The sequence below is a fragment of the Myripristis murdjan genome, chromosome 13 (assembly GCF_902150065.1).
Source record: "Myripristis murdjan chromosome 13, fMyrMur1.1, whole genome shotgun sequence".
Taxonomy (NCBI): Eukaryota; Metazoa; Chordata; class Actinopteri; order Holocentriformes; family Holocentridae; genus Myripristis; species Myripristis murdjan.
This window is the reverse complement of record NC_043992.1, coordinates 34,453,213-34,478,469: the sequence shown is the minus strand read 5'-3', so window position 1 is coordinate 34,478,469 and position 25,257 is coordinate 34,453,213. Positions and strand designations below refer to the sequence as shown.

General features: G+C 42.6%; 1 protein-coding gene across 8 annotated transcripts in view; it reads left to right on the top strand.

Moving 5' to 3' along the window:
- Window positions 1-16,291: 16,291 nt before the first annotated feature.
- The window catches only part of robo2 (roundabout, axon guidance receptor, homolog 2 (Drosophila)), a 187,413-nt gene continuing 178,447 nt past the window's right edge, over window positions 16,292-25,257 (top strand). For all 8 annotated transcript variants that reach the window (XM_030067021.1, XM_030067015.1, XM_030067020.1 and 5 more), the window contains exon 1: window positions 16,292-16,984. In XM_030067021.1, the coding sequence (XP_029922881.1) occupies window positions 16,930-16,984 (55 nt within the window). In that variant the 5' untranslated portion in view covers window positions 16,292-16,929. The remainder of the gene's footprint in view (window positions 16,985-25,257) is intronic.

The window sequence follows — 25,257 nt, the reverse complement described above, 5'->3', positions numbered from 1 at the left end:
ATGATGACCATTCATCTTTATGTCTGTATGTTTGTGTACATAGGAGGCTGGTTTTATGTCCCCACATTTCTAGGTTTAGCAAATATAGGTGTTCTCTCCCTCTCCTTTCTATCTTTCTGTTTGTCTCTTTTTTTTTCTCTCTCTCTCTGTCTTAAAGGTGTCAACCTGCACACTGTTAGAGCTGAAATGACCTTTTTGATTTTATGTGTTAGACCTTAATGGCACACAGTAAAGTGTCAAGGCCAGCAGCACTGCACAACAGAACCATTGTAGTAAAACCAAATAATGTTGTTGACCCAAGGCCGTGTGCCCACACACTCATTCAGTTTACCACCCAGTCAGCTGGAACACCAACCACAGCTACAGAGGCAACACCCAGTGAATGGAGAGTCACGAATGTCTCTTCAAGCAGCTAATTTTTTTGCCATGATATTCAGCAAAAGTGGGTTATTTGAGTCACAGACTCATTGCACAACCATTTGTTCCCATATGACTGCATTGTGATTTTGTTTGTTGGTTTTTCTTTCCACTGGAGTTTTATTTCAGCTCTTGAATTTATAATTTGTTCCTGTAGGGAATTCATTCATAGTTTGTGTTGGTGTATTTTAATGTGTTTTTCAGCCTTTGTTTTGTGTTAAATCAACATCAAAACAAAGAAGCATGCTTTAAAAACACCAAGCACCAAACACAACCTCCATATAAACACACAATCACATTCTGCTTGTACACAATGTGTGGCAAATGAATGTGTAAATAAACTATAGGCGGCTAGGCAGCTGTCATACATGTCACTTAACACCAACCTGTTAAGCTGGAAAAAAAATATCTCATATTTTTCCTCTGTGGCATACAGAATGAAATCAAAGGAAGAAGTGCTACTGTATTTAAAATAAATGCTTTGAAAAATTGCCTTTTTTTTTTTTAAGCTTTATGGTTTATTTATCAATCCTGCTTCAGTATTTACATCAGTTTTCATAAGGTGCACATGTAAAACTTGAGTGTGCACCATACTGTATTATACTGATAATATACATATTGTAATTTGCAGCAAATCCGTAAAATATAGGATTTAAAAATAAAAGAACCTCTAGCACACAAGAAGTTTTTTTCTCTGTACATTTTAAGTTCATCAAATGTTTTCAGCAGTCCTGGTGTTGGATGAAAATGAGTCAAAAAACAGGGGAATCCCTATGAGAAAGGGAAATGAACAGGGAAAATGAAGAGAGAGAGACAAATGAGGTGGTGGTCATGGGAGGAGGAGGGGGGGGGGCTTGTTGTTTTTGAAGCAGCTGCTAAGAGTCTGAAATCATACACTGATATGTCTCAATGTGTTGCATTACATCATGACGGTCTCTGGGTGCCAGAGAATCTGCGGGTAGTTCAAGGGAAGTGCTTGAGTCATAGCAGCTGACACAGTGTAGGGATGAACACTGGGAAGGGAGGGAGGTGGTTTGGATTGGTTAGTGGGGCCCACAAAGGGACGGTGCCAGAAACCAACTGGTGCCGAGCTGGTTGCGTGTTTTGATGACAGACAGTAAACCAGAGGAATCGGCGTTTGATTATAATCAGCCCTTATAGATGTGCTGTAACACCGGCTCTGCCTTCCTGCCGCTCACACGCTGCTAGTGAGTCCCTTTGTACTGCTCACACATTCATGTGCGATCATGTTGCAAGCTATCACTGAGCAAAGTTTGCTGGGAAAAGCAAGGCTTCATTAAACACACACACATACACACACACACCCTTTCATTCATGAAAAAATTAATTAAAGATTTCTCTTCCCAATATGGCTTAATGTTACATTGATCAAATATCACCCGCTATTACTGCTTTTATTACTATCTTACTCCTTATATTGTACGCCTAGAGTGAAAAGGATTCTAGTATGTGCAAAATTATAATGGCAAAAATATGTCATTGAACAGCCTTCAGTTTTACAATCCCATTTGAAAACTGCGCACAAGGAAAATAATCTCTTCATGGTCAGATCTTTTCATAAACAGACAAATTGTCATCTGCACATTTTTTTATAATGTTATGGCCCTTTTCGATCGTCAAGGGTGACCCTGCAACTTCAACTTAATCTGGGATTTAACAGAACCGATCAGGGGCAAGTTCAGGGGCTGCCTTTTGTTTCCTTTTCCACTGCAGGAAGAACCAACTGTGAAAGACAGGAGGTGCTCCAGGCCTTTTTATAGTCGTACTTTATTTTTCCCCATTGCTTGGCTGTGCACTGGATCTTCTGCTCTCACGAGTGTAGTGAACTTTTTAAATACTTTTTTTTTCAGCCATTTTTAGCCACTGATCTATAAAAGATCCTGCTGAATACTCCGAAACATCAATTAAAAGCCAAGTGAGTTACATCAGAACAGTTGTGAGGCATCAGGCTATTTAATTAATCTATTTTAACCCCTGCTTATTGACAGATTATATCAGCCTCTGGTTCTAGGACGTTAACCTGGAGCTGTGTCGTTGCCAATGGAAACGCTTTCAGAACCTGTGAAATAGCCTATGTGGTATGGCATGCCTCGATATGTTCTTGCAGGCAAAAAGGGCCATTATAAGTGTTTGATAAAAATGTGTATTTAATAGGCTCAGTGTCAAATTATCATTTTTAAAACTATTAAAAGCATTATTGCTGCTTATTTTAGTATTGAAAGTTATTGTCTGACCATCCTGGTTTAGCTGAAGCATTACTGTGTTGTCTAAATCCAGAACTTTTTTTTTTATAGATATAGCTCTCAGACTTTAATGTGTGAACAGTGGAGAATCAACATATGTCCAGGTTATTTTGACATCTGCACTACAAAAGAATGTGTTTGTCTTGAGAAAGCAACTGCAACTGTTAATCTTTAATTGCATTACAAAAGTAAGGTGTGATCACTCACATACATATTTTGGGCACATTACCTTTCCTTTGAATTAATGACAGTAATGACATAGATACTATTTAAATAGTGTGAATAAGTGCAGCAAATGTTGCAGTCAGAATTTGTATTGTGTAAGATCTATATCTACAGCAGAGATAAAAGAAATGGTGAACATATACTGTTCCCATAACCATGACAGTCTGGAAATTAACTAAAAAAAAAATCTATCCCTGGAGGAGGAGACCATGTATCATGGAATGCAGGTGAACCAGATTAGACAACAAAGTCAGTGAAAAACAGTAATTTAGTGTTGCATTAAAACAGATTAGGGAATGTGCTAAAAATGCTCTTTGATGATTGCTCACAACTGTGATGTTTACGAGCTACAGTAATGTTTGAACTATCTATGACTGTGTTGAAAAAAATACCTTTGATGGATGTTAGACCTAAGCAGAACGGCAGTCTCTCTCTCAGTTTCCCCGTGTTTGGCCTCATTCTATCACAACTAAGTGTGCGTTCACAATTTAACATCCACCATGCTAATAAATTAGAAGGAAATGCAGCATTGTTTTTCTTTGTTCTATTTTAGTATGTAAATGAGTAGTTTGCCTAATATGATTTCTGTTTCCAGTTCCAATTAGGCATGCTGTTTGTTGCATGAAATATCTGAGGTTGTGCGATATCTGGCAGAACACTTGTTATATCCCATGTTTAGAGTTGTTTACAATGTTTAAAATACAATAAAACACCATGGATAAAGTGAAATTATGATTAACATACCATGTAACGATAAAGTATTTTACTACCAGTGCTGCATTTTTGTATTGATGGCAGCAGGGATTTATAGGCTGCTATTTGAGCAGCCTTTGTATATTCATAGCTTTCAGGTCTGTTTGGCTTAATGTCCCCGTGCTTCCGGCAGTATGTGTGGCATGGTGTGAAGTCTGACTTCTCCAGTGTTCTGACTTGGCCCGTAATGGCTCTGCTGGGACGGTGTGAAAGTGCTTCTTCAGCACTCATTAATGGAGCAAATTGTACAGGTCTTCCAGCGTGGCTTTATAATGAGGGTTTCCCTCTTCTCTGCCCCCCTTCTCCACAGACATCCCGCAGTCTATTGTTGGTCTACAGTCAGGGTCAGACCTGCCGAGCAGTAATTGTATCACTCTGACCCTCTTTTGGTTTTTATTTTGTCACAGAGACCTGCTCTTTATTGGGTGCAGGCCATCCCTCAGGTTTTAAAAGCCACAGTGCCCCTCCTCCCGTACCTAGGGAGAGGGGTGTTGCCTGCCTGCCTGCGAGCGATCAATATGCCACTGTCGTTAACTGGATTTGTTGCTGTGGTGCTTGCTTATGAGGCAGCAATTAGAGTGTGAAGCGGCAAGGCCAGGGTACGAGGCTGTGGCTGGGCAAGGCCTGGCCCTGGGGGATGGAAATGTCAGGGGCATAAGGCTGGTTTCATTATGGACTGAAGGGATGATGACAATCCATACTGTCTGTGTAATTCATTCAGCCGCAGGGGGGGTTGGAATTATTTGTGAGAGACAGTTAGCAAACACAGGAAGAGGTCACAGGTTATGAGTGACTGTGGACACTTGCTCGCCGTGGAATCCACTTACACCCTGTGGAATCCACTTAGGTGCCACCGTTGTTCTGTTACCAGATCAGTTTACGATGCAGCTGAGCTTCAGCTTCTTCTGGCCTCTTCTCATGTAGCATCTCTGATATCAGTTATGAAATAAATCAGCTTACCCCTCAGTGAGGCGTGCATGTGTGCTTGCCAGATGCTGTTTGCCAAGCCTCCTGCAAAATGCCATCAATTGCCATTTTGCTTGTTGTGTTGTGTATCTGATTGTTTGTGCAAGTTCATGCCTCTCAGTAATTCTGAGGCAGCGTGGCCATCCGCTAGGCTCAGATGGGTGCCACTGGGGCACTTTTGGCTGTTATAGTGCCTGGGGGTTCCTGTTGTCTACATAGTTGTCTATCCCAATGGGGTCATGGTGTCCCTGGTCTGGCGTGGGGAGTGGTTGCCCTAATGTGTCATTTGGGATTGACTCTGACCTAAGGCTCTAAATCACCCTCCATTTTCGGGGGACAATTAAATTTGAACTGCAGTTGTGTATTCCCATCGATTGATTCATTCAATAGTCCTCAGCAAGCAGAGGTGGGGTTGTCCATTGAAGGGGGGATAACCCTCAACCTTAGAGTCCATAATAGCCCAAAATATATGGCCAAGAACTGCAATGGTGAAAATGAGTGGGAATTTGAGGATTTAAAGTGTTTTTTTTTTTTTCTCCAATAGTGCTTGCTATTATAGTTATGCCGCCTGTACTTGACTCGGAACCACAGGAAATCAACCTGGGTATTGTCAAATTGTGCTGGTCAGTCTCTCCATCTAAAGCATGGAATAAATTTGTTTCTGGCAACCGGACGTTCCCCAAACAGGTCAAACTCTCCCAGACCAGAGGGATAACATATTGGAATACTGTGATTCATTTGTTTTCCCCCTTTATCACCTGATTGAAGGTGAAAGAAATTGCAGACAGTTTAACATACTTGAGGAAGGGAATATTTATTTCCTGGTCATGATTAGAGCCAGTCTGCACTGTGAGTGGAGAGGGGAACTTGAGTTGGGAAAAGAAGAGCATTAATAGTTTTAGTTCTGGGATCCAGTCCAAAAGGAAGTGCTTAGTTGAGAGGGTAATGAAGCACACTATTAGAGGCTAATCTCAGCTGAGCACAATACAAACAGCCATTTAACATAAACAAGTTAGAGTTTACCTAAAACAAAGTTTATACAAAATTATGTCTGAAAATGAGTTTCATAGTGTCAGCTAAAATAACAGCAGTTACAATGTAATGCTAGTTTCGTGGGTGGTTTCGCCATCTAAGATTCAGTGTTAAGTGTGCAGTTTTTTTTTTTTTTTTTTTTAAAGATATAATCATTCACTAGCTGCCTGAGCAGAACTTTAGTCAAATGAGAGTAACAAAAATCTGTTTGCAGCATGATGTTCCTCTGCTTGAGGTCAGGTGAGAAGTTGTGACACGCTGTGAACACAACCACAGAAAACAAACATGGCCACGTTGTTGGAGATGGTGAATGGTGTTGGCCAAAACAAGGATATAAAGCTCAGTGGCTTGTGTAATGACGCTGTTTTATGATAAGATTAATAAAAAAAAATGAAACACACACACCGGTCTTATCCTTCTTAAATGAACATAGGCAAAGAGAAATTGGGGCAGATGTGACATTGAAAAATGGAGTGCTCGGGAGAGAGTTAGCCAACCTGCATATCATTTTAATAACTTTCGTTTTCTGTGATGGATGACTTTAAACTATTTGAGATTACGGCCACAAATCTCACTATCATTCCAATCCTCCATCATTGATTCTGAGTTGTCAACTATTAAGACACTTAAAATTGTAACTACACAGGAGTTCTGTCATGAAGCCTGACTCCTCCTGATTGTGTATCGAAAGGCTGCTCTGCAAACCATAAGTGCACCATTACCTTTCTCATTTTCGGTCCTCCATTATGACTTCCACCAATTAGGTTGTCTAACACTCCCTAGATGGTGTTTATTGATTTTGAGGTTCCACCAGTGTCGTCAGTTTAAAGCACAGAGGCTTCAATGTCCAGCTTTAAGGAGGTTTAATTAAAATTTGATTTTATGGACTACATAATCCACCTTAAAACTGCACACTGTCTCACTGTGGCGAACCCCGCCGATTTGCTGTAAGATGCCCTCTGTTTATCAGCTTGTTCTTGTACCAAGGAAGAATAATGCAACATCTAGAGTGGCCAGCACTTGAATGTATCAGCACTTACCATTTGATAGGAATCAATGGCACATGATTTGCACATGATTTGATTATATACTGAGCAATACTGAGCAAGTAGGAACACAATAGCAGTCTCCAGATTGTGTTTTACCATCACATTTTCTATTCTTTTGCCCTCTTTGATATCTTTGCCATAGTATCTGACTCATTCCAGAGGGGGCTGAGGACAGAGGGCAGAGATGCTTCAATATCTAAGTGAGCATAAGTTGGTGGTAATCTGTGAAATTCATGATTTTATTAATTTTGGCATTGTCTTTGGTGATTCGGGGTCACTGATTTGGCATTTTGCCCTCAGTGTCGTCATATCACTCTGTTCCCTCTTCCTTGGAATTTCTGCTCCTGGGAATCGGTTGATGAAGTCTGAGTTTCTGTAGCTGGTACTGTCTTCTTTGTCTGCCCAGCTGTAGTAACTACCACTGCTCATGTAACAAACAGAGGTTTTCATCAGTTTATTCTGACCAAACCACTCTTGATGCTTCAAGAAATGCAAAACATGTCCCTTCCTTTGTGGAAGAGGATTTTTCCCTGAAAATTTTTACCCACACAAGTTGTTTAGAACAACAAATGTAAAAGCTTTCATTAACTGGCTGATTACAGCCAGGTCAGAGTGGTTTCTGTCTACAAGTTTAAGAGGAAAACCTGCTTACTAGCACTTTGTTCTAATCTATTTCAGAGGAACTACTTTCAGGCAGAAAAAAAGCATTTTCCTCAGCTCAGAGGCTTGGAATGAAGTGGGAATATGACGAAGAAAGACCTTTACAGTTTGGTAAGAAATGCTGTATAAGGAGGGATTTCCAGTGTAACAGAGTCAGACATTGCTCTGGTATCACTGTGCTGCTGCGATGTTTTGCCTCTGCCTTGTTCTGTTGTTTGCATTTTTGGTTAATGCCGTAGACATTAGGTTTAGGCAAAGTCAAAACGAAAGCTGATGCACACACCTCCTCCGTGGATTACATTACCATACTTGGCTTGCTATCTCAGAAATGTGGCTGTGTTATTGCAAGGAGTTAAATGGAAATGAGTGATGTCTAGAGGTATGGAAGCAAGGCAAGACAGTTATCATAACTGTCTGATAATAGCATGTAAAACTCACCAAGTATTATTTTTGGAAGACGGGACATACTGGAGGATGGGCTTGACATTCACTGGGTATAATTGTCCTTATTTAAAAAAAAAAAAAAAACTATCTTGCTTAACAAAAACATCAGCTAGCTAGTCTACATTAACAAAACTTGAGAATTGGGAGTCTATGCCATATTTAAGCAGTTGGGAAAATCAGCACCTGCACTGCCATTATAGTGCAACTCACAGTATAGGGAACACAAGTTATTTATCCCCAAAAAGACTCGGCTGGTATGTTCTCTAAAGGAGCACAAGTCTTTTTGGGGAGACCGTTCACTTCTTGTCGAATGCTCTCCACAAGGGCATGAGAACTGAATTTGAAATATTGTTATTGATACCTTAAACCAGCACATGTGGTTGGGTCTTCTTATGGGACTGCTGATTTTTTTCTGTCACAGGGTGCCTAATAAGATGCCCAAAAATAAAGACAGCTTCCCCTCCTAACCAAGACAATCATACACAGGACTGATTGAGAGGGTTTGGGTTTCCCCATGTCTAACACGAAGCCAGTCCTGCCCTCCACCAGCCGTGCACGGCTGAGGGATTGACAATCCAGGGGAAGCAGAATACACTGAGAGTCCCACTAATGATGTCTGTGGCTGTGGGTCTGAGGAGGAGGAGGAGGACTGGAGAGGAAGGCCAGTGCCCTGACTGATAAAGAAGGGGGGTGGATAGAAGCTTGAGAAGCCCTTGTCCTCCCTCCCTCGCTTCATTCCCTCTCCTCTGACTTGTCAGAGCTCAAGTATTCACTTCTCACTCATTAGCGGCTGCTGCCCATCCCTCATTGAACCAAACTGTTTACCCTGTCCTGTCATGACAGTGACTAGCACCCTGTTATCTGGGTTTGCCCTAGGTGGGGGATGACAGTTGAGAGGAGTTTCCAGAGGCAGATTAAGAGACTGTGCTCGGGAGAAGTAGGCCAACTAATGAGCTACAGCTCCGAGGACCCTGGGAATGGGCTGTTTTTCACCTAGCCAGTGAAATTCCTTATATGACAGGAATCTGGTTTGTAGGGTGGAATTTAATGGAAAGGTGGGAGTAAAAGTGAGGTTGACATGAAAAAGAACAAAATAATGATAATAAATTAAATGGAGGTAGGAGACAGATAATCCTGAGGAGTTTATTTGGATTCCCTGCATCTGAACTTGGTTCACTGTGTAGTTAATACAGTCACAGATCTGACGAGGGGTGCACCAGGAGAGTCCCCTTACGCTATGACTTACACACTGTTTTGAAATAAACTTTTAGGCCTTTTATGTTTGGGGTAGGAAATGCTTTCAACTGTGGAACAACATCCAATTTGTATTATCTCAAGTTTCATAAGATAACATTTAATAAAGTTAAATTTTATGATTAATATCAATTTCCCTTTTAGACTGCATCTAAGTAGTCTAATGAGCGTTCACTCCTCATGGCATGTTACACTGCTGAAGACTTACTCACAGCCTTCTTGTAAACGCTGTGAGTTCCAGCTCTTGTTAGATGAGTCAGATCATTTGGCTCATCTCAACAACTATAGCTGGCTCTCACAACTCCCAAATAAGTATCTTGTGGTTTTGCAAAGTGAGCCAGAGTAAGTGATAAGTGTTTCTACCCATATGTTCTCAAATTGTTTAATAGAATCTCACACTGCCTTCGTTTTGCCAAAATAACATGATTTTGCATTATTTTTGTTACAGTAAAATCTATATAGCTAACTAGCCAGCTGTGTTTTAGTGAGACGTGGTATCTTTGCAGCCTGATTCTAACATTAAACAGGGAACATGTGGATGGATGTGGTGACGTGCACTCAGTAACAGTGAGTCTCACATATTCCCTAATTGTGATGCTTGATTTCTCTGTAGAAATGCACCACATAATTGTAGGACTGCAACAGAAGAGACTGAATTACTCAAAACTGAGTCTAAAACACTTTTTAATCTTTATTGGCTCATTGCTAACAAATTTCAGCTGTGACATAGGGCAGGCTCTTCAACTAATAAAGCATCTTTTCAGATATGCAAGTCGGCTCCCAATGTTCACCTAAAAGAGCCGGCTCAAAAAGCCAACTTATATGTGAGCAATACAGCCCTATTTATCTGCAAGATGTTCCCAAGATACCTGTGAACACATACTTCAGCCTACCTGGGGGAATTCCTCTGAGCTCAGGTGTGAATTATTGCCACACTCTCCCTGTGATCACAACAGCCAGAGGCAATAAAGGCTGGCTTCTTCCTCTGCCTGATCCACAGGTGTAGAACAACTTCAGCAAACAGGCCATGTCTGGACCTCCCATCAAGGTCATGGAGCATTTAACAGTTTTGGAAACCCAGTTTATTTTTGGGAGAGTGAACCTCATGCAGAAGGACGTCCAGACGCTGAGCTGGGAATATCTGCTCCCAGATGACACTGACGAGCAACTCAGATGTGGTCCTGTCTGAAATGGAGGTGTTTTACTCTTTATAGTGTACATAAGGGATTTTGTTTTTTTTAATAATGCTATCAAGAGATGAAATGAATTCAGAGTAACTGAAGTAATATCCTTTTCATATGTACATCCATTCCTTCATGTTATTTACTTGACTTAGAGATGAATCTTGAATGAACTCAGTTCTCTCCAGGGTGTTCAGCCTCCACAGTAAAAACATTATCATGAATCAAAGTTTCTTCATATTGGCTTGAAAGTCTCTTACCTTTGGAAAGGTAGCTGCTATAGCAGTCTTTGAATCACGGAAGGTGGACAGAGGTTTTGAGTCACAAAAAGTTCATCTTACACATAAAATATGAACTGAGGGGGTGCCCTGGTATCTCACCTGGTAAGAGTGCATACCATGCGTTAAGGCTGAGTCCTGATCACAGTGTCCTGGGTTTGAATTCGACCTCATGTCATCCTCTCACTCCCCTGCCTTTCCTGTCTTTCTCTAATGTGGCTGTCAAATACAACAAATGCCAAAAGAAAAAAAATCTTGAAATATGAACTGGGTCAGGATTCCTCCTGATAAAACAGAAAAAAAAAATCTCACAAAAGCAGTAGTAGTAGCAACCTTGGAATTCCTTGTAGTTCCATACATTTATATTGGTTGACATGGATACAAGTGAATATGCTGCACAATGTGCCACATCATCATAGAAACTGCATATCCTTTGACATTTGTAAAGAAACACAAATACTGTTAAGTGCCTTATTTCCTGCTAAATCCACCATGAAAGCTCACGAGACAAACAGGACAGGTACATGGCTAAACCTGACATGAAAAGCAGTAGTAATGCTGTTTTTTTTTTGTAACATTTGATAGGGTTCTTCCATCCTCAGTCGTCAGCCTTCACGCGAAAGCAGATGAAGACAGGTCGAGGTATTACATACAGAGCTCGTGTCCTGCTGATTGAAGCCTCTCTCAACACTGAGCTCAGATGTCATGTTCTCCATACTGCTCTCGCCTGGTCTGCGTGTCCGTCCGGGCCTCCTCCATAAGCCCCTCTTTGGGAGTATCAGAGAGTAGAGAAGTTAGCATGTGCCGCGGCTCTGGGAACAACTTCCTCTGTATGCTTTATTGGCCTGGATAAACCCAGATCTGTTTACTTGTGTGATGTCTCCAGAAACGGACGTCCTTACAAAGTCCTTTCTCTCCCATGTATCATATTCAAGCCAAAAGCCTAAATAGGAAAAGCAGTTGTGGCAGCTGAGGCTTGGCCAGCTGCTTCACTGAGGGTCTCTCCATATCCAGCCTGCCACATTTCTCTAAACAGTGAGCTGGACAGTGGTTTCACTGAGCCTTTTGCTTTGTGGCCATCCCACCCACTGCAACAGCACGGATCTTATTCACTGCTGTTGTATAATGCATCCCAGTGAAAGGTTTGTCACTTCCTCGGTATAATTTTGTATTGCGTTTAATGTGATGTGTGTGTAAAGAGAACCGAAGGGGAGGCGGTACAGAAAGGTGAGGAAATTGATTCTTTGCCATGCAGGGAAGGAATCGGCAAAACTTGTGACTGTTACCGTAGCCTACATGTGGTGATGTGTTTGTGAGTTATGGGTTTATTGTGGTGTGCTTTGTGTGTGTGTGTGTGTGTTTTGTATGCATGTGTCTGTCTCCGTGTATGTATGCGAGCGATTGTGTTGTGTGTGTGTGTGTTTCTGTGTGTTACTGCCGAGGATAGTGGGGAGCAGAGCACAACTTAATATCTATGTGTGACAGAGAGGCCCATTAATAAGGGCCTGATCCGAGCCCAGTGACAGGACTGCTGACAGAGGAGGATCATGGGGAAGAATCATGCCCTGCTGAGGGAGCCTGGGCTGCAGGTAGGCCCATTCTGCCTTCCCCAGGTGTCATTACGGATGCTGAGGGGGAGCAAGGGAGGGAGGGCCGGTACTGACATCTACATTAATCACGCCTCCACATACTGTCCCCCCCCTCCACACACCCCCTGCCCCCACCTCCAGCTCCTAATCATCCCCACACAGCGGCCCAAACCCAGTAAGGGGATACTCAGCCATGAAAGATATCCCGCTAAGAGCTCCCCAAATACCACTCTGATCTGATCATGAGTGATGTTGCTACCTGAACCTCTGACCTGGCACACAATTAAAAACACTTTCCTCTCCCCCCTTCAGTCACGCAGGAGAAGGAGCTTTGCTGAAAGTACACTTTTTTTTTTTTTTTCCCCGCTGCGCATGTTTGATTCATGGTTTGCATTTGAAACGTACCTTAGTTACATGCAATTAAAATGCAGCAAATGTTGTCTGAGGATTGGATCTCCTCCAGACCCCCGGGGGGTGTGGTGCTGTTGTACACTCCTGATTGTCTGTAGATATCACACTCTCCACTTGGGGACCCCCTATTGATCCACAGCTTCGCTTTCTAGCTACAAGCAAACGCAACACCATAGCACCGCAGTGGCACATTACTTCACTATATGAACTGAGCCACTGAATAAAATCTCCGTCAGCAGCAATAATTAGAGTATGAAGTAATTTGTGTGTGTAGCACTCCAGATTTCAAAGAGGGATTCATCGGGCCCTCAGTCATTCTCTCATTGTGCACCCAGTTCCTTTATCTTGTATAGAAGAGTAAGTTATTACTACAGTCGACAAAACAGAGCCTTTTTGTATTAGTAGAATAAATTATTTGGTTAATATTAGGGATATGAAACATAAGCCTTTGTGCATTTGTCAGTAGACTAAATTTTTCAGTTTAATATCTTAGCTGATGTTACAGCAAATGTCAGAGGACTTTGAGAATCAACTTGACCCACTGATGTCATGTCGCCTGAGCAGTGGATCAGGATTGATGTGGGTCAAGGCAAACAACCTTCATAATGAATGGGCCCACCCAAAATCCAACCAGACCAGATGGTCTGAGTACAATAATGGGAAATTATCTGATTGATTATTAGTTTTGATTTAATTAAAAACACATAAATGCACAAAAAATGTGACAGTAATTGAGGCATGATTTGTTTAGGTTAAGACAAATAATCCATTTCAAGCTGTGGTAGGTGCAAGGTGTCATTGCAGGGAACAGGAAAATGGAAATATTTTCAGGAGAGAGTATTTTTTTCCCCCTTCATGAGATTTTCTTATTTCGAATATTTCTAGGGAGTTCTCATTTTTGTTGTTGAACAAATGCAACTACTTTATCTTTGTTTTCTCCTCAGTGGAGGCCAAACGCCCCATATGGGCATTATATCTCGTCAATGTGTTCTGAGTTTTTCAAATTAAAAAAAAATCAGCGGACCCAGCAAACACAGTTTTTGTCTGTAATATAGTCAGTGTCACACTAATAAACAATCTGGGAGGTTCCTCCATCAGTGGAATGAAGAATAAGCTCATATTAGAGTGCCCCTCCATCTCATTTTTATATAACATGCCTGGCCCTGAGTAAATATTGCCTCCATTTTAATTAAAATAAATCCACTTTCAGCTGATACTCAGAATCCCAGGGAATAGCACTACCTCTCTAACAGAGATACAGTGAGCCGATTGAGAGCGGGGAATAAAAAGGCTGGGCATGAAGGAGAATTACACCCCACGTTTCCATCAATGAATCCTTGCACTCTATTGTTTATGTTTGAAGAGGGCTTTTCTGAGTAAATGACCTTTTTCCAATTCTGTTTTTTTTTTCCCTTCTCTTTTATTCGCCTTGAACCTTCAGCAAAACCGATGACACAATAAATTTTTGTTAGACTTTGTGTGCCTGCTTGTCTATTTATATGTGTGTGAGTGTGTGTGTGTGTGTGTGTGTGTACGCACGTACATATGTGTACACATCAGTGAAATGTAGGACAGAGTGGAGGCAGAAGATACCATTTGCATGCAGCCCACAAACATATTAAAATATGAAGACAAATCACTGTGTCTGGCCAGCTGACAGCACAGCCTGCAATAGGAGCAAACTAGCAAACTTACAACATGTTGCTGTTGCCAATAAGGCCTTTATAGGGCAAGCTCCAACATGCAGCTTGACAAATAAACACAAGAAAAAAACCATGAGCAGCCAAACCTAGTATTAAAGGCAATAGAAGTGGTTCCCTCACCCAAAGCAGTCCTGTCATGGTGTTAGCCTCTATATTTTTATTGGAGTATGGTTGTCTAAGGAGGCTTCAGGGCAAATACTGTGTATGACTTGTGGGGGCTTTGTTCTAAGGCTTTCTTTGATGTAAATTCAAGCCTTTTAGGATGTGTTCCTGCTGGTGCTGTGTCTGCTCAGGAACAGAAATACCTGTTATCTGTGCCAACTTGTTAAATTAAATCCTACATCTCTGCTTGCTTGGTCAAGTGTATTTTCTTAATTTGAAAATATGGTTGTTTGTGTGATTGCTGTCAAAATAATCATTGATTTCCCCTGTGAAAGGGTAATGTAATCACATGTATAGCCTAATATAATCACTTCATATTGTAATTATTTAATTTTACGTTTTCCTGTGTGTTGATGCATTTTCACAGGATTGGCTTTTATCAAAGCTGTTTGGCTCTTTTGCTGAAATAAACACAAATATAATTAATATTGCGTAAGAAAATAGTGTTTTTTGGGCTGTATGGGCCGTCTTCTCTTTTTATATCACTTGATAGGGTGATATTAAAAAGCCTGTTGACTAGAGGATTGTCAGGAGTGAGACCAGTAGGGGGAGCTCACAGCTCATAGCTCATTCTCATACAACCCGGTGAGACAACATGGGGCTGGCAGGGCTGCAGGCAGCAGTGCGGACCAGGTACAAGACCCCTCTCTCTCTTCCTGTGCAACAAGAACACAGCTTTCATCCTGACCGCGGCACCGCACAGCATGACACGTCCATTTTCTCTGCACTGCGCATCAATATGTTAAATAAGTATATGTCCCTAATTGATATGGCCTACCTGTGATTGCAGTATTTATTTACTTATTTACACCTGTTAAATGCATTCTTCCTGTGTCTGTACATTTTGATTTTCAATAACTTTACGCTTGGGGTGAAAAGAGTATATTTTCTCACCACCCCAGTGCAGGGCCTCAGTCAATCAGCCATTGATTCCTGGCTGAGCTCATATTTATAATTGTGCCTCAGTATCTGAATACATTAATGTCCACCTGATATTCAACATCATTTCTCCGTCCGCATCTTTAACATGCATACACACCTTCCAGTAGATCCAGTCAAAAGCGGTCGACTGGTAAACTAATTTCACAGAATGAAGCTATATTTAATAATTTATATCAAAATGGTAAATATAATTTTTCTTTTGGCATTCATTTTTGGGCCTACATTAGGCCCAAATGTTAAAAATCGAAATAATAGTGATAATAGTGATAATAATTATAATAATAATAATCAAAATTTAACTAAATCAGAATAGTTATTTTGCTATGCACTTGTTTTTGCATACCTGTTGGCTATTTTGCATAATGCGTTTCCAAAATGGGTCTGTGAGTCAGGGACAGAACAATACAGATGTAAATGTAGTATTGGTGTAGTAGTCAATGGGGTGGGGAAACTATAACCTCCAGTCTCAAGGCAAGCAGCTACCAGTTTTAACAGAAAAACGAAGATAATATTTTCCCCCTTAAAGGAGCCTGTTTTCTTCGGTGTGGCACGTGGAATTAATGCAAACGATGTTATGTATTAATAATCTACATACGGCTACAAAGGGTGGGTAAACTCCAGTAAAAATTTGGAAGAAAAAAAAAGTTTGTGTGGTTTAACCGTCCGATCCAACATGGCCCTGGCTTCAAGCGATCCTCGCCTGCCCGTGGAGAGTCCCTAACCTCGGTCTCAGCTCCGCAGGACTTCGCACTGCTTTGGACTGAGATCCCAAACTCCTCGACTTGCCTTCTCCTCAGTCCACAACTCCCTTCCCTGCTTGCAGTGCTCCTCTCATCCCGATCCTTTTTTAGTGCAAGTGTGTCAAGCCTCAGTCTGCGGGCTGCGGCTGTGCCGAGTGCGCATCGACCGTGCACGCCTAGTGGCAGCGCAGTAGAAACCCAGAAGGAGAGAGGGAGGATAAGGCTATGTTCAACTGACTTGCAGTGTCTACTTGACTGTACATTTACTGTGCTTCAGCTCAGGCTAAGCACATGGGGCTTTGCACAGCGGGTTCCCTCTGCAGTGAAACCACTTTCCGGGGATGCATGAGAGTTGAGGGCTGGTTTGCACTCGTTGTTTCGGACACACCATGCGTTGAAGTGTGGAGACATCGCTGAAGATTTGTGAGGTGCTGGAGACGCGTCTCAAGGAACCGAGGACCTGCGGGGAAGCGCATGTATTTGTGTCAGCGTGGACTTAAATGTGTACCATCGCAGTCTTCCTGGGCTTCATCCTCTGATCCAGTAGTGTAGGTCATCTTGGAACAGTCTCAAAAGATTGCGGATCAACTTGAGGGACAAGCGAGGATAAATACTGAAAGGATCGTCAGTGACTAATTTGGTCTCAAGGTTTTGTGGATATGTCTACCCCGAGCTGTGGGTGACCTACTATTTAATGGATCCTCTCAAATCTTGGACACTGCAACTGGCGTTTGTCAGTTACTAGGACCTATTTCTAACTTCCAGGCACAAGGAATAGACTTGCCAGTCATTTTGGACATATTTGTTTCAGTGAATTTCAAGGATTTGCGCACCAGCCGTGGATGTTTAATATGCTAGCATGGGTCCGCTAGCGTTCATCCTTGTTGGTGGATTACTGTATTTTCAAGTTGATGGTAAGTTGCCTACGATGTCTTGCAGTGTGGAACTTTTTTTTTGATTTGTTTGTACGAACAAACATTCAGTTCTGTTTCGCAGCCACTGTGAAATGACTGATGCCAGACGCTGCGTTTCACACTCTGCACTCATTTGTTTCTTAACTGATGTTGTGAGTAACATTGTTATTTTTATGGCGCTACTTAACGCTGCGATTTACTCGTTAAAACGGGGGGAAAAAGATTGATCTGCTGAGTTTTTCGTGATTTAAGAACTGCTCTGATTGGCAAATATAAACCCGATCAAAAAATCCATGAACACCCGAACTTATTCCGGTTTTATTTGTCTCAGTGTCGGTTAAAGCCAGTCTTTACTTCTATTCTGCAGTCCATGAATAAAGATAGCTTAATGAAACTTTTTTTTTTTTTTTTTTTTTTTTTTTTTTTTTTTAATTTAAAGCTAATTATAGCCAATCAAAAGGTTTAAAGTGCTATTGGGATGAGGTGAATATTTCCCCTGCAACAGCCTAGGACAGAACAACCAGCAGACACAGCCTGTTGTATTCCCAGTTTAACACCACATATATGCTTAATTTTTAAGAATGGTTGATGTAATTTAAGGGTTTCCACACATTTTGTATACAATTTAGACATGAGATGATAACCAGTTTGGTAGTAAGTAGTTATCTTTTTTTTTTTTTTTTTTTTTTTTTTTTAACTGATATTTAGTTGTAAGCCATTGCAGTCAATAGAGAACAAAACTGTATATTGGAGTGATTTTCAGGCTGTGTAGCTCGGGCTACAGGTGATCTCTGATACAGAGGAGCTCCCTGCTTGAGTGTGGGCGTTTCTGTTAAAGAAGATACTCAAAAAGCAGGCCTGTTTGTCTTCTCTGTAAGCACATTTTAGTCTCGTATAAAGTCTCTTATATCTATCTATCTATCTATCTATCTATCTATCTATATATATATATATATATTTATTTTTTTTCTTAATTTAGAAAGCGTGAGTGATGCAACAGAAAGTGGTTCAAACCTGTGCTGGGGAGGTTCACTGGTGTAAGACTAGAGCACTCTGCTTCTGCACTCTGGTGGATGGCTTTGCTGTGGAGAATTTGCTCCCAGATTTCATGGCTGTGGTTTTGCGTTGTGGTGTAAGCCAGCTTAAATCCAAGCTGGGACAGTGCCCCAGTTCATTACTTTCCATTTGTTTGATTAATCTTTAATAATGATGATGCTGTTGATTGCAGATGAGATTGATACTGTTTAATTTCTGTAGCCAGTGGACAGCCAGAAGCCGAGCCTCAGCCCTCCTCATCCAATCTACCATGGAGTGCTCAGTCAGCATCTTTTTTTTCCCTTACAATTTTACAAGGCTTCCTGGGAATCATTGGCCTACAAGGGAGCTGGTTTAATGGAGGAATTAAAACAGCTTCAACTGCAGAGTAAATGTGATGACTCACATAAATCATAAACATAGGAGAGCTCAGGTGACAGAAAGCCTGACTCGGATTGGTCCAGTACGTGACCAATGGGGTGTTGGAAGGAAGACCTACAGTGAATCCTGAATCATGCTGAGTGCGACTTTTGGAGAGGACACACCTTGTTATAATTACATGCACAAATGTACAAAGAAAGCTTGTGATCATGTAATGAGGAAACAGTGCTCTCAGTCCCATACGAGACCATTATATCAGCACTTGTGTTGTAAGTGGTGATTCACTCTTGTGTTTGCTTTGCATTGTTTGCACAAGCTAACAGTATGAAAAGCCTAGTTTTTGCTCGTTGAATGCAGGAGCCTGCAAGCCCTCTTGTTCTTTCAGCTATCATCTGCTGCTTTTTTCTGTACAGTTTTGAGTTTTGGTTTTGAAGCCCATACATGTTATATTTGTATCAGTCCTCTTGACCAGGTCCTGGTGGCAAGTCCAGTCACGTTTTTCATTGGGATCTGAATCTATCCCTTGTTCACTCTCTCTTTTTTCCACCTTTTTTTTTTTTTTTTTTGGCTATTTCGCTCTTGGTTCAGCCAAACCCACTGGTTGCTAAGCGCCGGCTGATGGCATGGCTAGATGTCCGGAGGGAGAGGGGTGCACATCTCCCCGGGAGCAGTGAATCTCCCTTCCCAATCATTTGCCTGTCACCCTCCTCCCCCTCTCACTTGCTCTTCCCTCCATCGCTGCAGAACTACCCATCACCCAGCCTTTCAGAGGTAATCTGAGGGTCCTTGGAGAGGGAGGAGCTTCCTCTAAGAGTCCACTTAGGCGGACAAAAAGGTCTGGAGTTGTATTCACTGGGCAGCACAGCCAACAAAGCCAAGCCTTGTGAATGGCGTCAGTCACTGTTTAGTGTGCTGTGATTAATACGGCTAGTTTGTAGGAGAGGAGAGAAAAGGTGAGATGGAGACAGAATGGGGAAGAGGGTGACTGAGAGAGAGAGAGAGAGAAGAAGACAGAGAGAGAGAGAGAGAGAGAGATAGGGGGCGGGTTGCTGTGCAAGCTCAGGGAAAATGCTGTGAAAATAAGGATAAATCTGAAAATAGAATTGAAGGACTTAAAGGAGAATTAGTTTGGTTTAGACAGGACATATTTTCCAGGATTACATTAGAGGGCAGCTGTCTGTGTTCAGGTCTGGTCATCTGTAAGAGTCAAGCATGGTGTTTTTGAAGCTGGAATAGAACATGCTTAACATAGTGAACGTGCACTCTTGGCCTTGTGCTATTCTGAGGACCCATGAATACCTCTGATCTGATCTAGGAGTTGGTGACATCACATCCACGGTGGGGTGACACTGAAATGCGGCCTAAAACAAGTCTGCCTAAGGCTAAGTCCACACTCGGCCAGCAGATTTGAAAATGCATCTTTTTCTTTCTCCACCGTAGCCTTCCATTCACACTAAACCGGGGCTTGCATGAACAGGGCTTTTTTTGAAAATGCTCTGCATGGTGTGTTAAATTGAAAATTGAGAACACTGGTATAGGATTGTCATGGGCTCTAGGCCGTTGTTGAGTACTGAGCATGTGCAGGTCATGTGTGAAGAGCTATTTTAGAAGATTTTAAGCATTTTCAGTGTGCATGGTGGGCTTTTGGAAGGTGGTTTGGAAATGCTATGAAAACATTAGTGTGGTGTACTGTGGAGGGAGTGCCACATGTGTGTGTTCAGATTTACTTCAGTGGTTCAGCGTGGACATGGCGTAAGAGGACACAGAGATGGGCACCAGCATTTTTTGGCCGCCCAGATAGTGTGCAGCTCTCCACCCGTCGTCAGGATTGTGGTTTCACTAATGCTGAGTCAAGGGAAACTCAAAGCCAGTTGTGTGTCTGTGTGTGTGAGAGAGATAGAGATAGAGACAGAGATGGAGATAGACTGTGATCAAATATAAAAACTGGGAGAATCAATGTAAAACAACACATTCTTTCAGAGGGAAATGGTGAGGATTAGGCTTTATTACTGAAGCACCCTGGAGACTAACTGCGCTCTTGATGGCCGTGATTGAACGAGAAAGGTCTAAATCGCTGCCCTATAATGGAAAGTAAGCCCAGATTAAAATAGTGTATGTGAATGATGAGGCAGGCTGAGGTCATTGTGTAAGAGCCATTGTAATGTCTTGCCCCAAATGTGATTGTTCTGCTTGAGTTGGCAGCGTTTAGGCAGCGTTATTGTAATTGAGGTTCATTTGCTGGAATGGGGCTGCCGTAATGATGAACCTTCATCTGGGATCTGCAGGAAGCTCTTTGACACTGTCTCCAGCGCTCTCATCACTGTCAGCCGCGCCGCTCTCCTCTCACATCAGAGAACGCTGTTTACCCTGTGATTAACATCGGGAACGAGAGGAGAGCAAAGATAGCGAGCGACGTATAGGTGGCGAGCACAAGAGGAAGTCGATGAACAGTGAACAGGATTAGAGGGATGGAGTGGTCGTGGTCTGTGTGCGCATGTGTGTGTGTGTGTGTGTGATGAGTGCTGCTTCATCAGTAACACTGGGCTGTCAACTCGTATAATATTTTAACAGCTAGGCCCGGCTACTCGTTGTTTCAGAGGCCGTCACTCCTCTCGTTCGGCACAGAACTGCATTAGTCTTTGAGGTCTGCATACTTATTTTTTCGTCATAAATACTGCTCTGTGATCAGCCAGAGGTAACGGGATGTGCAGCTCGTTGAAATTCTGAGATGGCGTTCGCCTTTTCGTTCTCGTGCTGCAGAAAGTGGGAGAAAAAATGTCAACCAGTGCACATGGCTGAGTGTGGTGTGAGAATAGCAGAACATGGGGGAGATAATACCACCACTTTGCCTTGTTTTATGTCTGCTTTGCTAGGCCCCAGCCAAGCATACTGCTGACATTTACAGAGCAGAAACAGGCCTAATGCCCTGGATGTTTTTGCCTAAAGAAACAAAGTCTGAGAGAATAAGAGCTTTTAAAGGTTTTAGATGTTATTACTTGAGTTTAAACATTAAGCCTGCATTGAATAAATGTCTTTCCTCGTATGTTTCTATTTCCAGTCTCCCCAGCCATATCTCTTCCTCTCTTTTTCTCTCTCTCTCTCACACACACACACACACACACACACTCCTGCATGCATACAAGCAGAATTATCTGTTGTTTGCATGTCCATGAGGGTGGAATTCAAACACACGGAGGGAGCTGCGGTGCACCTGTGATGTTCCTATAGTGGGAGTGTGGAAGCAGGGATGGGGAGGAGTGATATGATTTACTGAGCGTGCTGACTGAGGTGAAGAGAGCGTCCAAGGCTCTCACCTGTCTCACACACCTGTACTTACACAATACACACCTGTGTCTCACCCCGCCGGGGCCCCGGGGCACATATTTAATCTCTGCTCTTGTCTCTCGCTCTCTCTGTTTCCAAAACAGACAGTCGAGCCAACAGACAGAAAACGTTGATCTGATTACTGTTATGTAATCCCTTGATGATTAGATGATCGTGAATGAACCCCTATTGATCAGTGGCATATACCCAGCCAACGATCTTAACCCGAACCGGTTCCAAGGAGCAGTTCCTCTGTTGCAGTGTGGATGTGACAAGCATCCTCACCCCAGCAGAAGTCGATTAGCTCAAGAGCTTCCCAAAATGGAAATCTGATGTCAGGATTTAGTATACCACACATCTGTAGTGCCATAAACTCAGTGGTTGAGACAGCATGGTGGCGTTATCAGTGTTTTCATGTAGCATGCCGCAGCAAAAAAAATTGTGTTTGGGGATGTCTAATCGCTGTGTATCCTGTTGCCTTTGCCCTGCACGCTGGTTGGCTGTCTCGCAGCAACCTTCACGCAGAAGAGAGGGATGTCAAGGTTGAGTGACTCACCGAGGCTCATACAAATAATTATATATGCACATAGCTGGAAACACACACACACACACACATACTCGCACAGCTACACTCTGGCATGCATGCAAACACCCGCTGATTGCACTTTTTGTAAGCATTTATTGTGTAACAGGAACAAACAACCATGCCTCATATTGGAATACAGATCATTCGAATGCATTAAGTGTTATCATCAGTTTAGACACATGCACACATAGTTTTTCATACCTGTTAGTCGGGGCGCAACGGTTCTGAAGACTAAAAGACGTAATGCAAATGTTCACGGCCTCGACTTCCGTCTTCCATCTCGTGATCTCGTGATGGGAGAGCAAGCTGTATCGAACTTTATACAGTGGAGCACGGAGCACATGGATGACAGTTACTGTGACACAAGCGCGTGATTTGACTGTGCAAGTTGCAGACTATGATAGCAAGATGGAGGAAGGCAGAGAAAACAAACAAAGAGTGAGAAGAGGTAGACTTGTCTAGAACAAGTGTCTAAACTTTGGGACCTTTAGAGGTTACAAGCAGTGTGCTCCACGACAGCAGCTGACTACAAATGAGCATTTCTTCTATTGCTGTTACTGTTAGTAATCACGAGCTGTGCCTTTCACTGACTGAGGTGTGAGAGAAAAATATAATAATTCTGTAATTTTGCCGTGATACGGACCATTTCCGCAGTGAGGCGAGACAAACATGTTGCGGTATTTAACAAGAGTAAACAGAGGCACTGTCACAGATGACGCACAAACTGACCACCAACACAGGAGAGCTACATCTTACCTGAGTCGGCCTGCAAGTCGTAACAGAACAGGGATGAGGATCACAGCCGGCCCCGAGTTGAAACAGGGTCACGGTTTCTGAAGACCCGAGGCTCACTCAGCTGCAACCATATCCATACTACAGTCAGCATCTCGTTACTGAGAGGTTGCATGATGATGCGTTCAAGCTCGATTCAATACAAATAAGCACTCGGCGAAGGTAAATGATTACGTTATGTTCAAATGTAATCTTAAATATAATATAGTTTTTGGCAAGAAGCTAGAATAAATAGTTTTTGAAGCAGAAATGTGTAAGTGTTTTCACAGCAACATAAAATAGATATTAGAGAGGGAATTATGATCTGTTCGACTTCCTAACACCAATTCAAACCAATATCTTCTAATCCCCCGTTCCGAACTGAACCGGGGATTTGGAGAATCGCTGCTCCCTGCCTGTTGTTAACCTATCATATATTTATACATTCGTTTCCTCATTCCTTCCTAGAAGCGGCAACATGAACAACGCACCGTGCTTCAGTGTGAAGTGTTTGTGAGACAGTGGTGCCTAAGTCGAGTGTCTCACCAATGTCTTAAAGATGAGGTCAGGCCCGCTGATGAAAATGCATGAGCCGTCTCTCGGTGTGAGTTGTGTGGAGACGGACAGCCCGAGCACGACGCTCAAGCACACATCCGTCACACGCAGCAGCAGCCCGGCGCGGCAGTAATGCAGTGCAGAGTGGTGGAGCCGGTGAATAAATGCGCCGTTCCACCTTCTCCATCCCCAACCTGGTCTATGGATCACCCGACCATGACAGCCCCCACTACCTTTCCTTCCCTTTTACAAATCTTGAAACCCAACCCTACGGAAGTACCTCCACATTCAAAACTACATACCGTCACTAACCCAACCAGTTTTTTTTAGTTTAGTAGATGGTTAGTAAGGATTGCGTAATAAATAGAAGGCTTGACCTTTCGTGAACACATTGCAATTTCCCTGCATGTCAGTGAAGGTAGTCAATATCTCTGGACAGCCCGGTGACCCAGGACCCCACGTGTGAACTTGGCTTTATTGATGTTGGTTTTTAGATTGTGTAACTGTAATGCTACTTTATTGCCCTGGTGTGTATGCATGTTATATTGTCATTACCCTCAGTGTCTCTGTGAATCTTTACACCGCAGCAGTCAGTACAGCGATAACTATATTTGTGCATAAATACATCTCATTATAAATGTAAGACACCATGTACATTAACATTTTATTACAGATTAATAAGAAGTGCAGTTATATACGTCTGTATAAAATGCTATAACTGTTTGCTAATGGATCGGTTGCTAATATTACCAGGTAGCCTTGTGTTGCTGTATTCCCCACATAAGAAATCAAAGAAGCTGATCAATAAGGGAGACGGGTGAATCACATTCAAACTGACTATTAACGAGTTCTTTGTGATTACCACAAATGAGCCATTGGACTGTGCAGCGTCTGTACTTATTGTGTCTCCACCGTGTAGGCAGGGCACCGCAGTGCTGTGTAAATCTAGCCACCATGACCAGGAGTGAGATTTATATAATGGTTCCTGGTGAGACTGTTGTTGTTGTGGAAGTCTCAGTGCAGAACGGGGCACAAGCCAAATGTCACAACCATCGCTGCGGAGAGGAGGAAAGCTTTAATCGTAGCCCTGAACGTTTGAACTCTCGAGTTCCACTTCCAGGATTATGATGATTTTTCTGGAGAGCTGCTCACAGGCATTAGTCATTTAGAGGCCCCCACAACACACAGCCGGTGGTGGAGTTATGACATTTAGGAGTGGTGGCTGTGGGTGTGTGTGAGCACCATTAATGGCCATCAGCCCCCATTGGTTTTGTGTTAGCACAAATATATGGCCTCGGGTAAATTGAATGAGTTCCTCATCCACTTACTGCCAGCACCCCTGACCCTCCAGCCCTAAGCCTGACCAGATGAAGTGTCCCATGGAATAGAAATTTAATAAATCTCATCTGGACCTATATGCTGCAGCTTAAAAAAACACAAACAGTGAACTCTGAGGGCCATTTGATTAGCTTCGCTCTGCTCCCTCCGTCTATCACTTGGATGGAGTGTGGTTACAGGTCTTATTCCCCGTGTTCACATACGGGGCCCGGGGCCAGCGGGCTGGCTGGAGGTGCTACCCGCCCTCATTGACATGCAGGGAGATTGCAATGTGGTCACCACA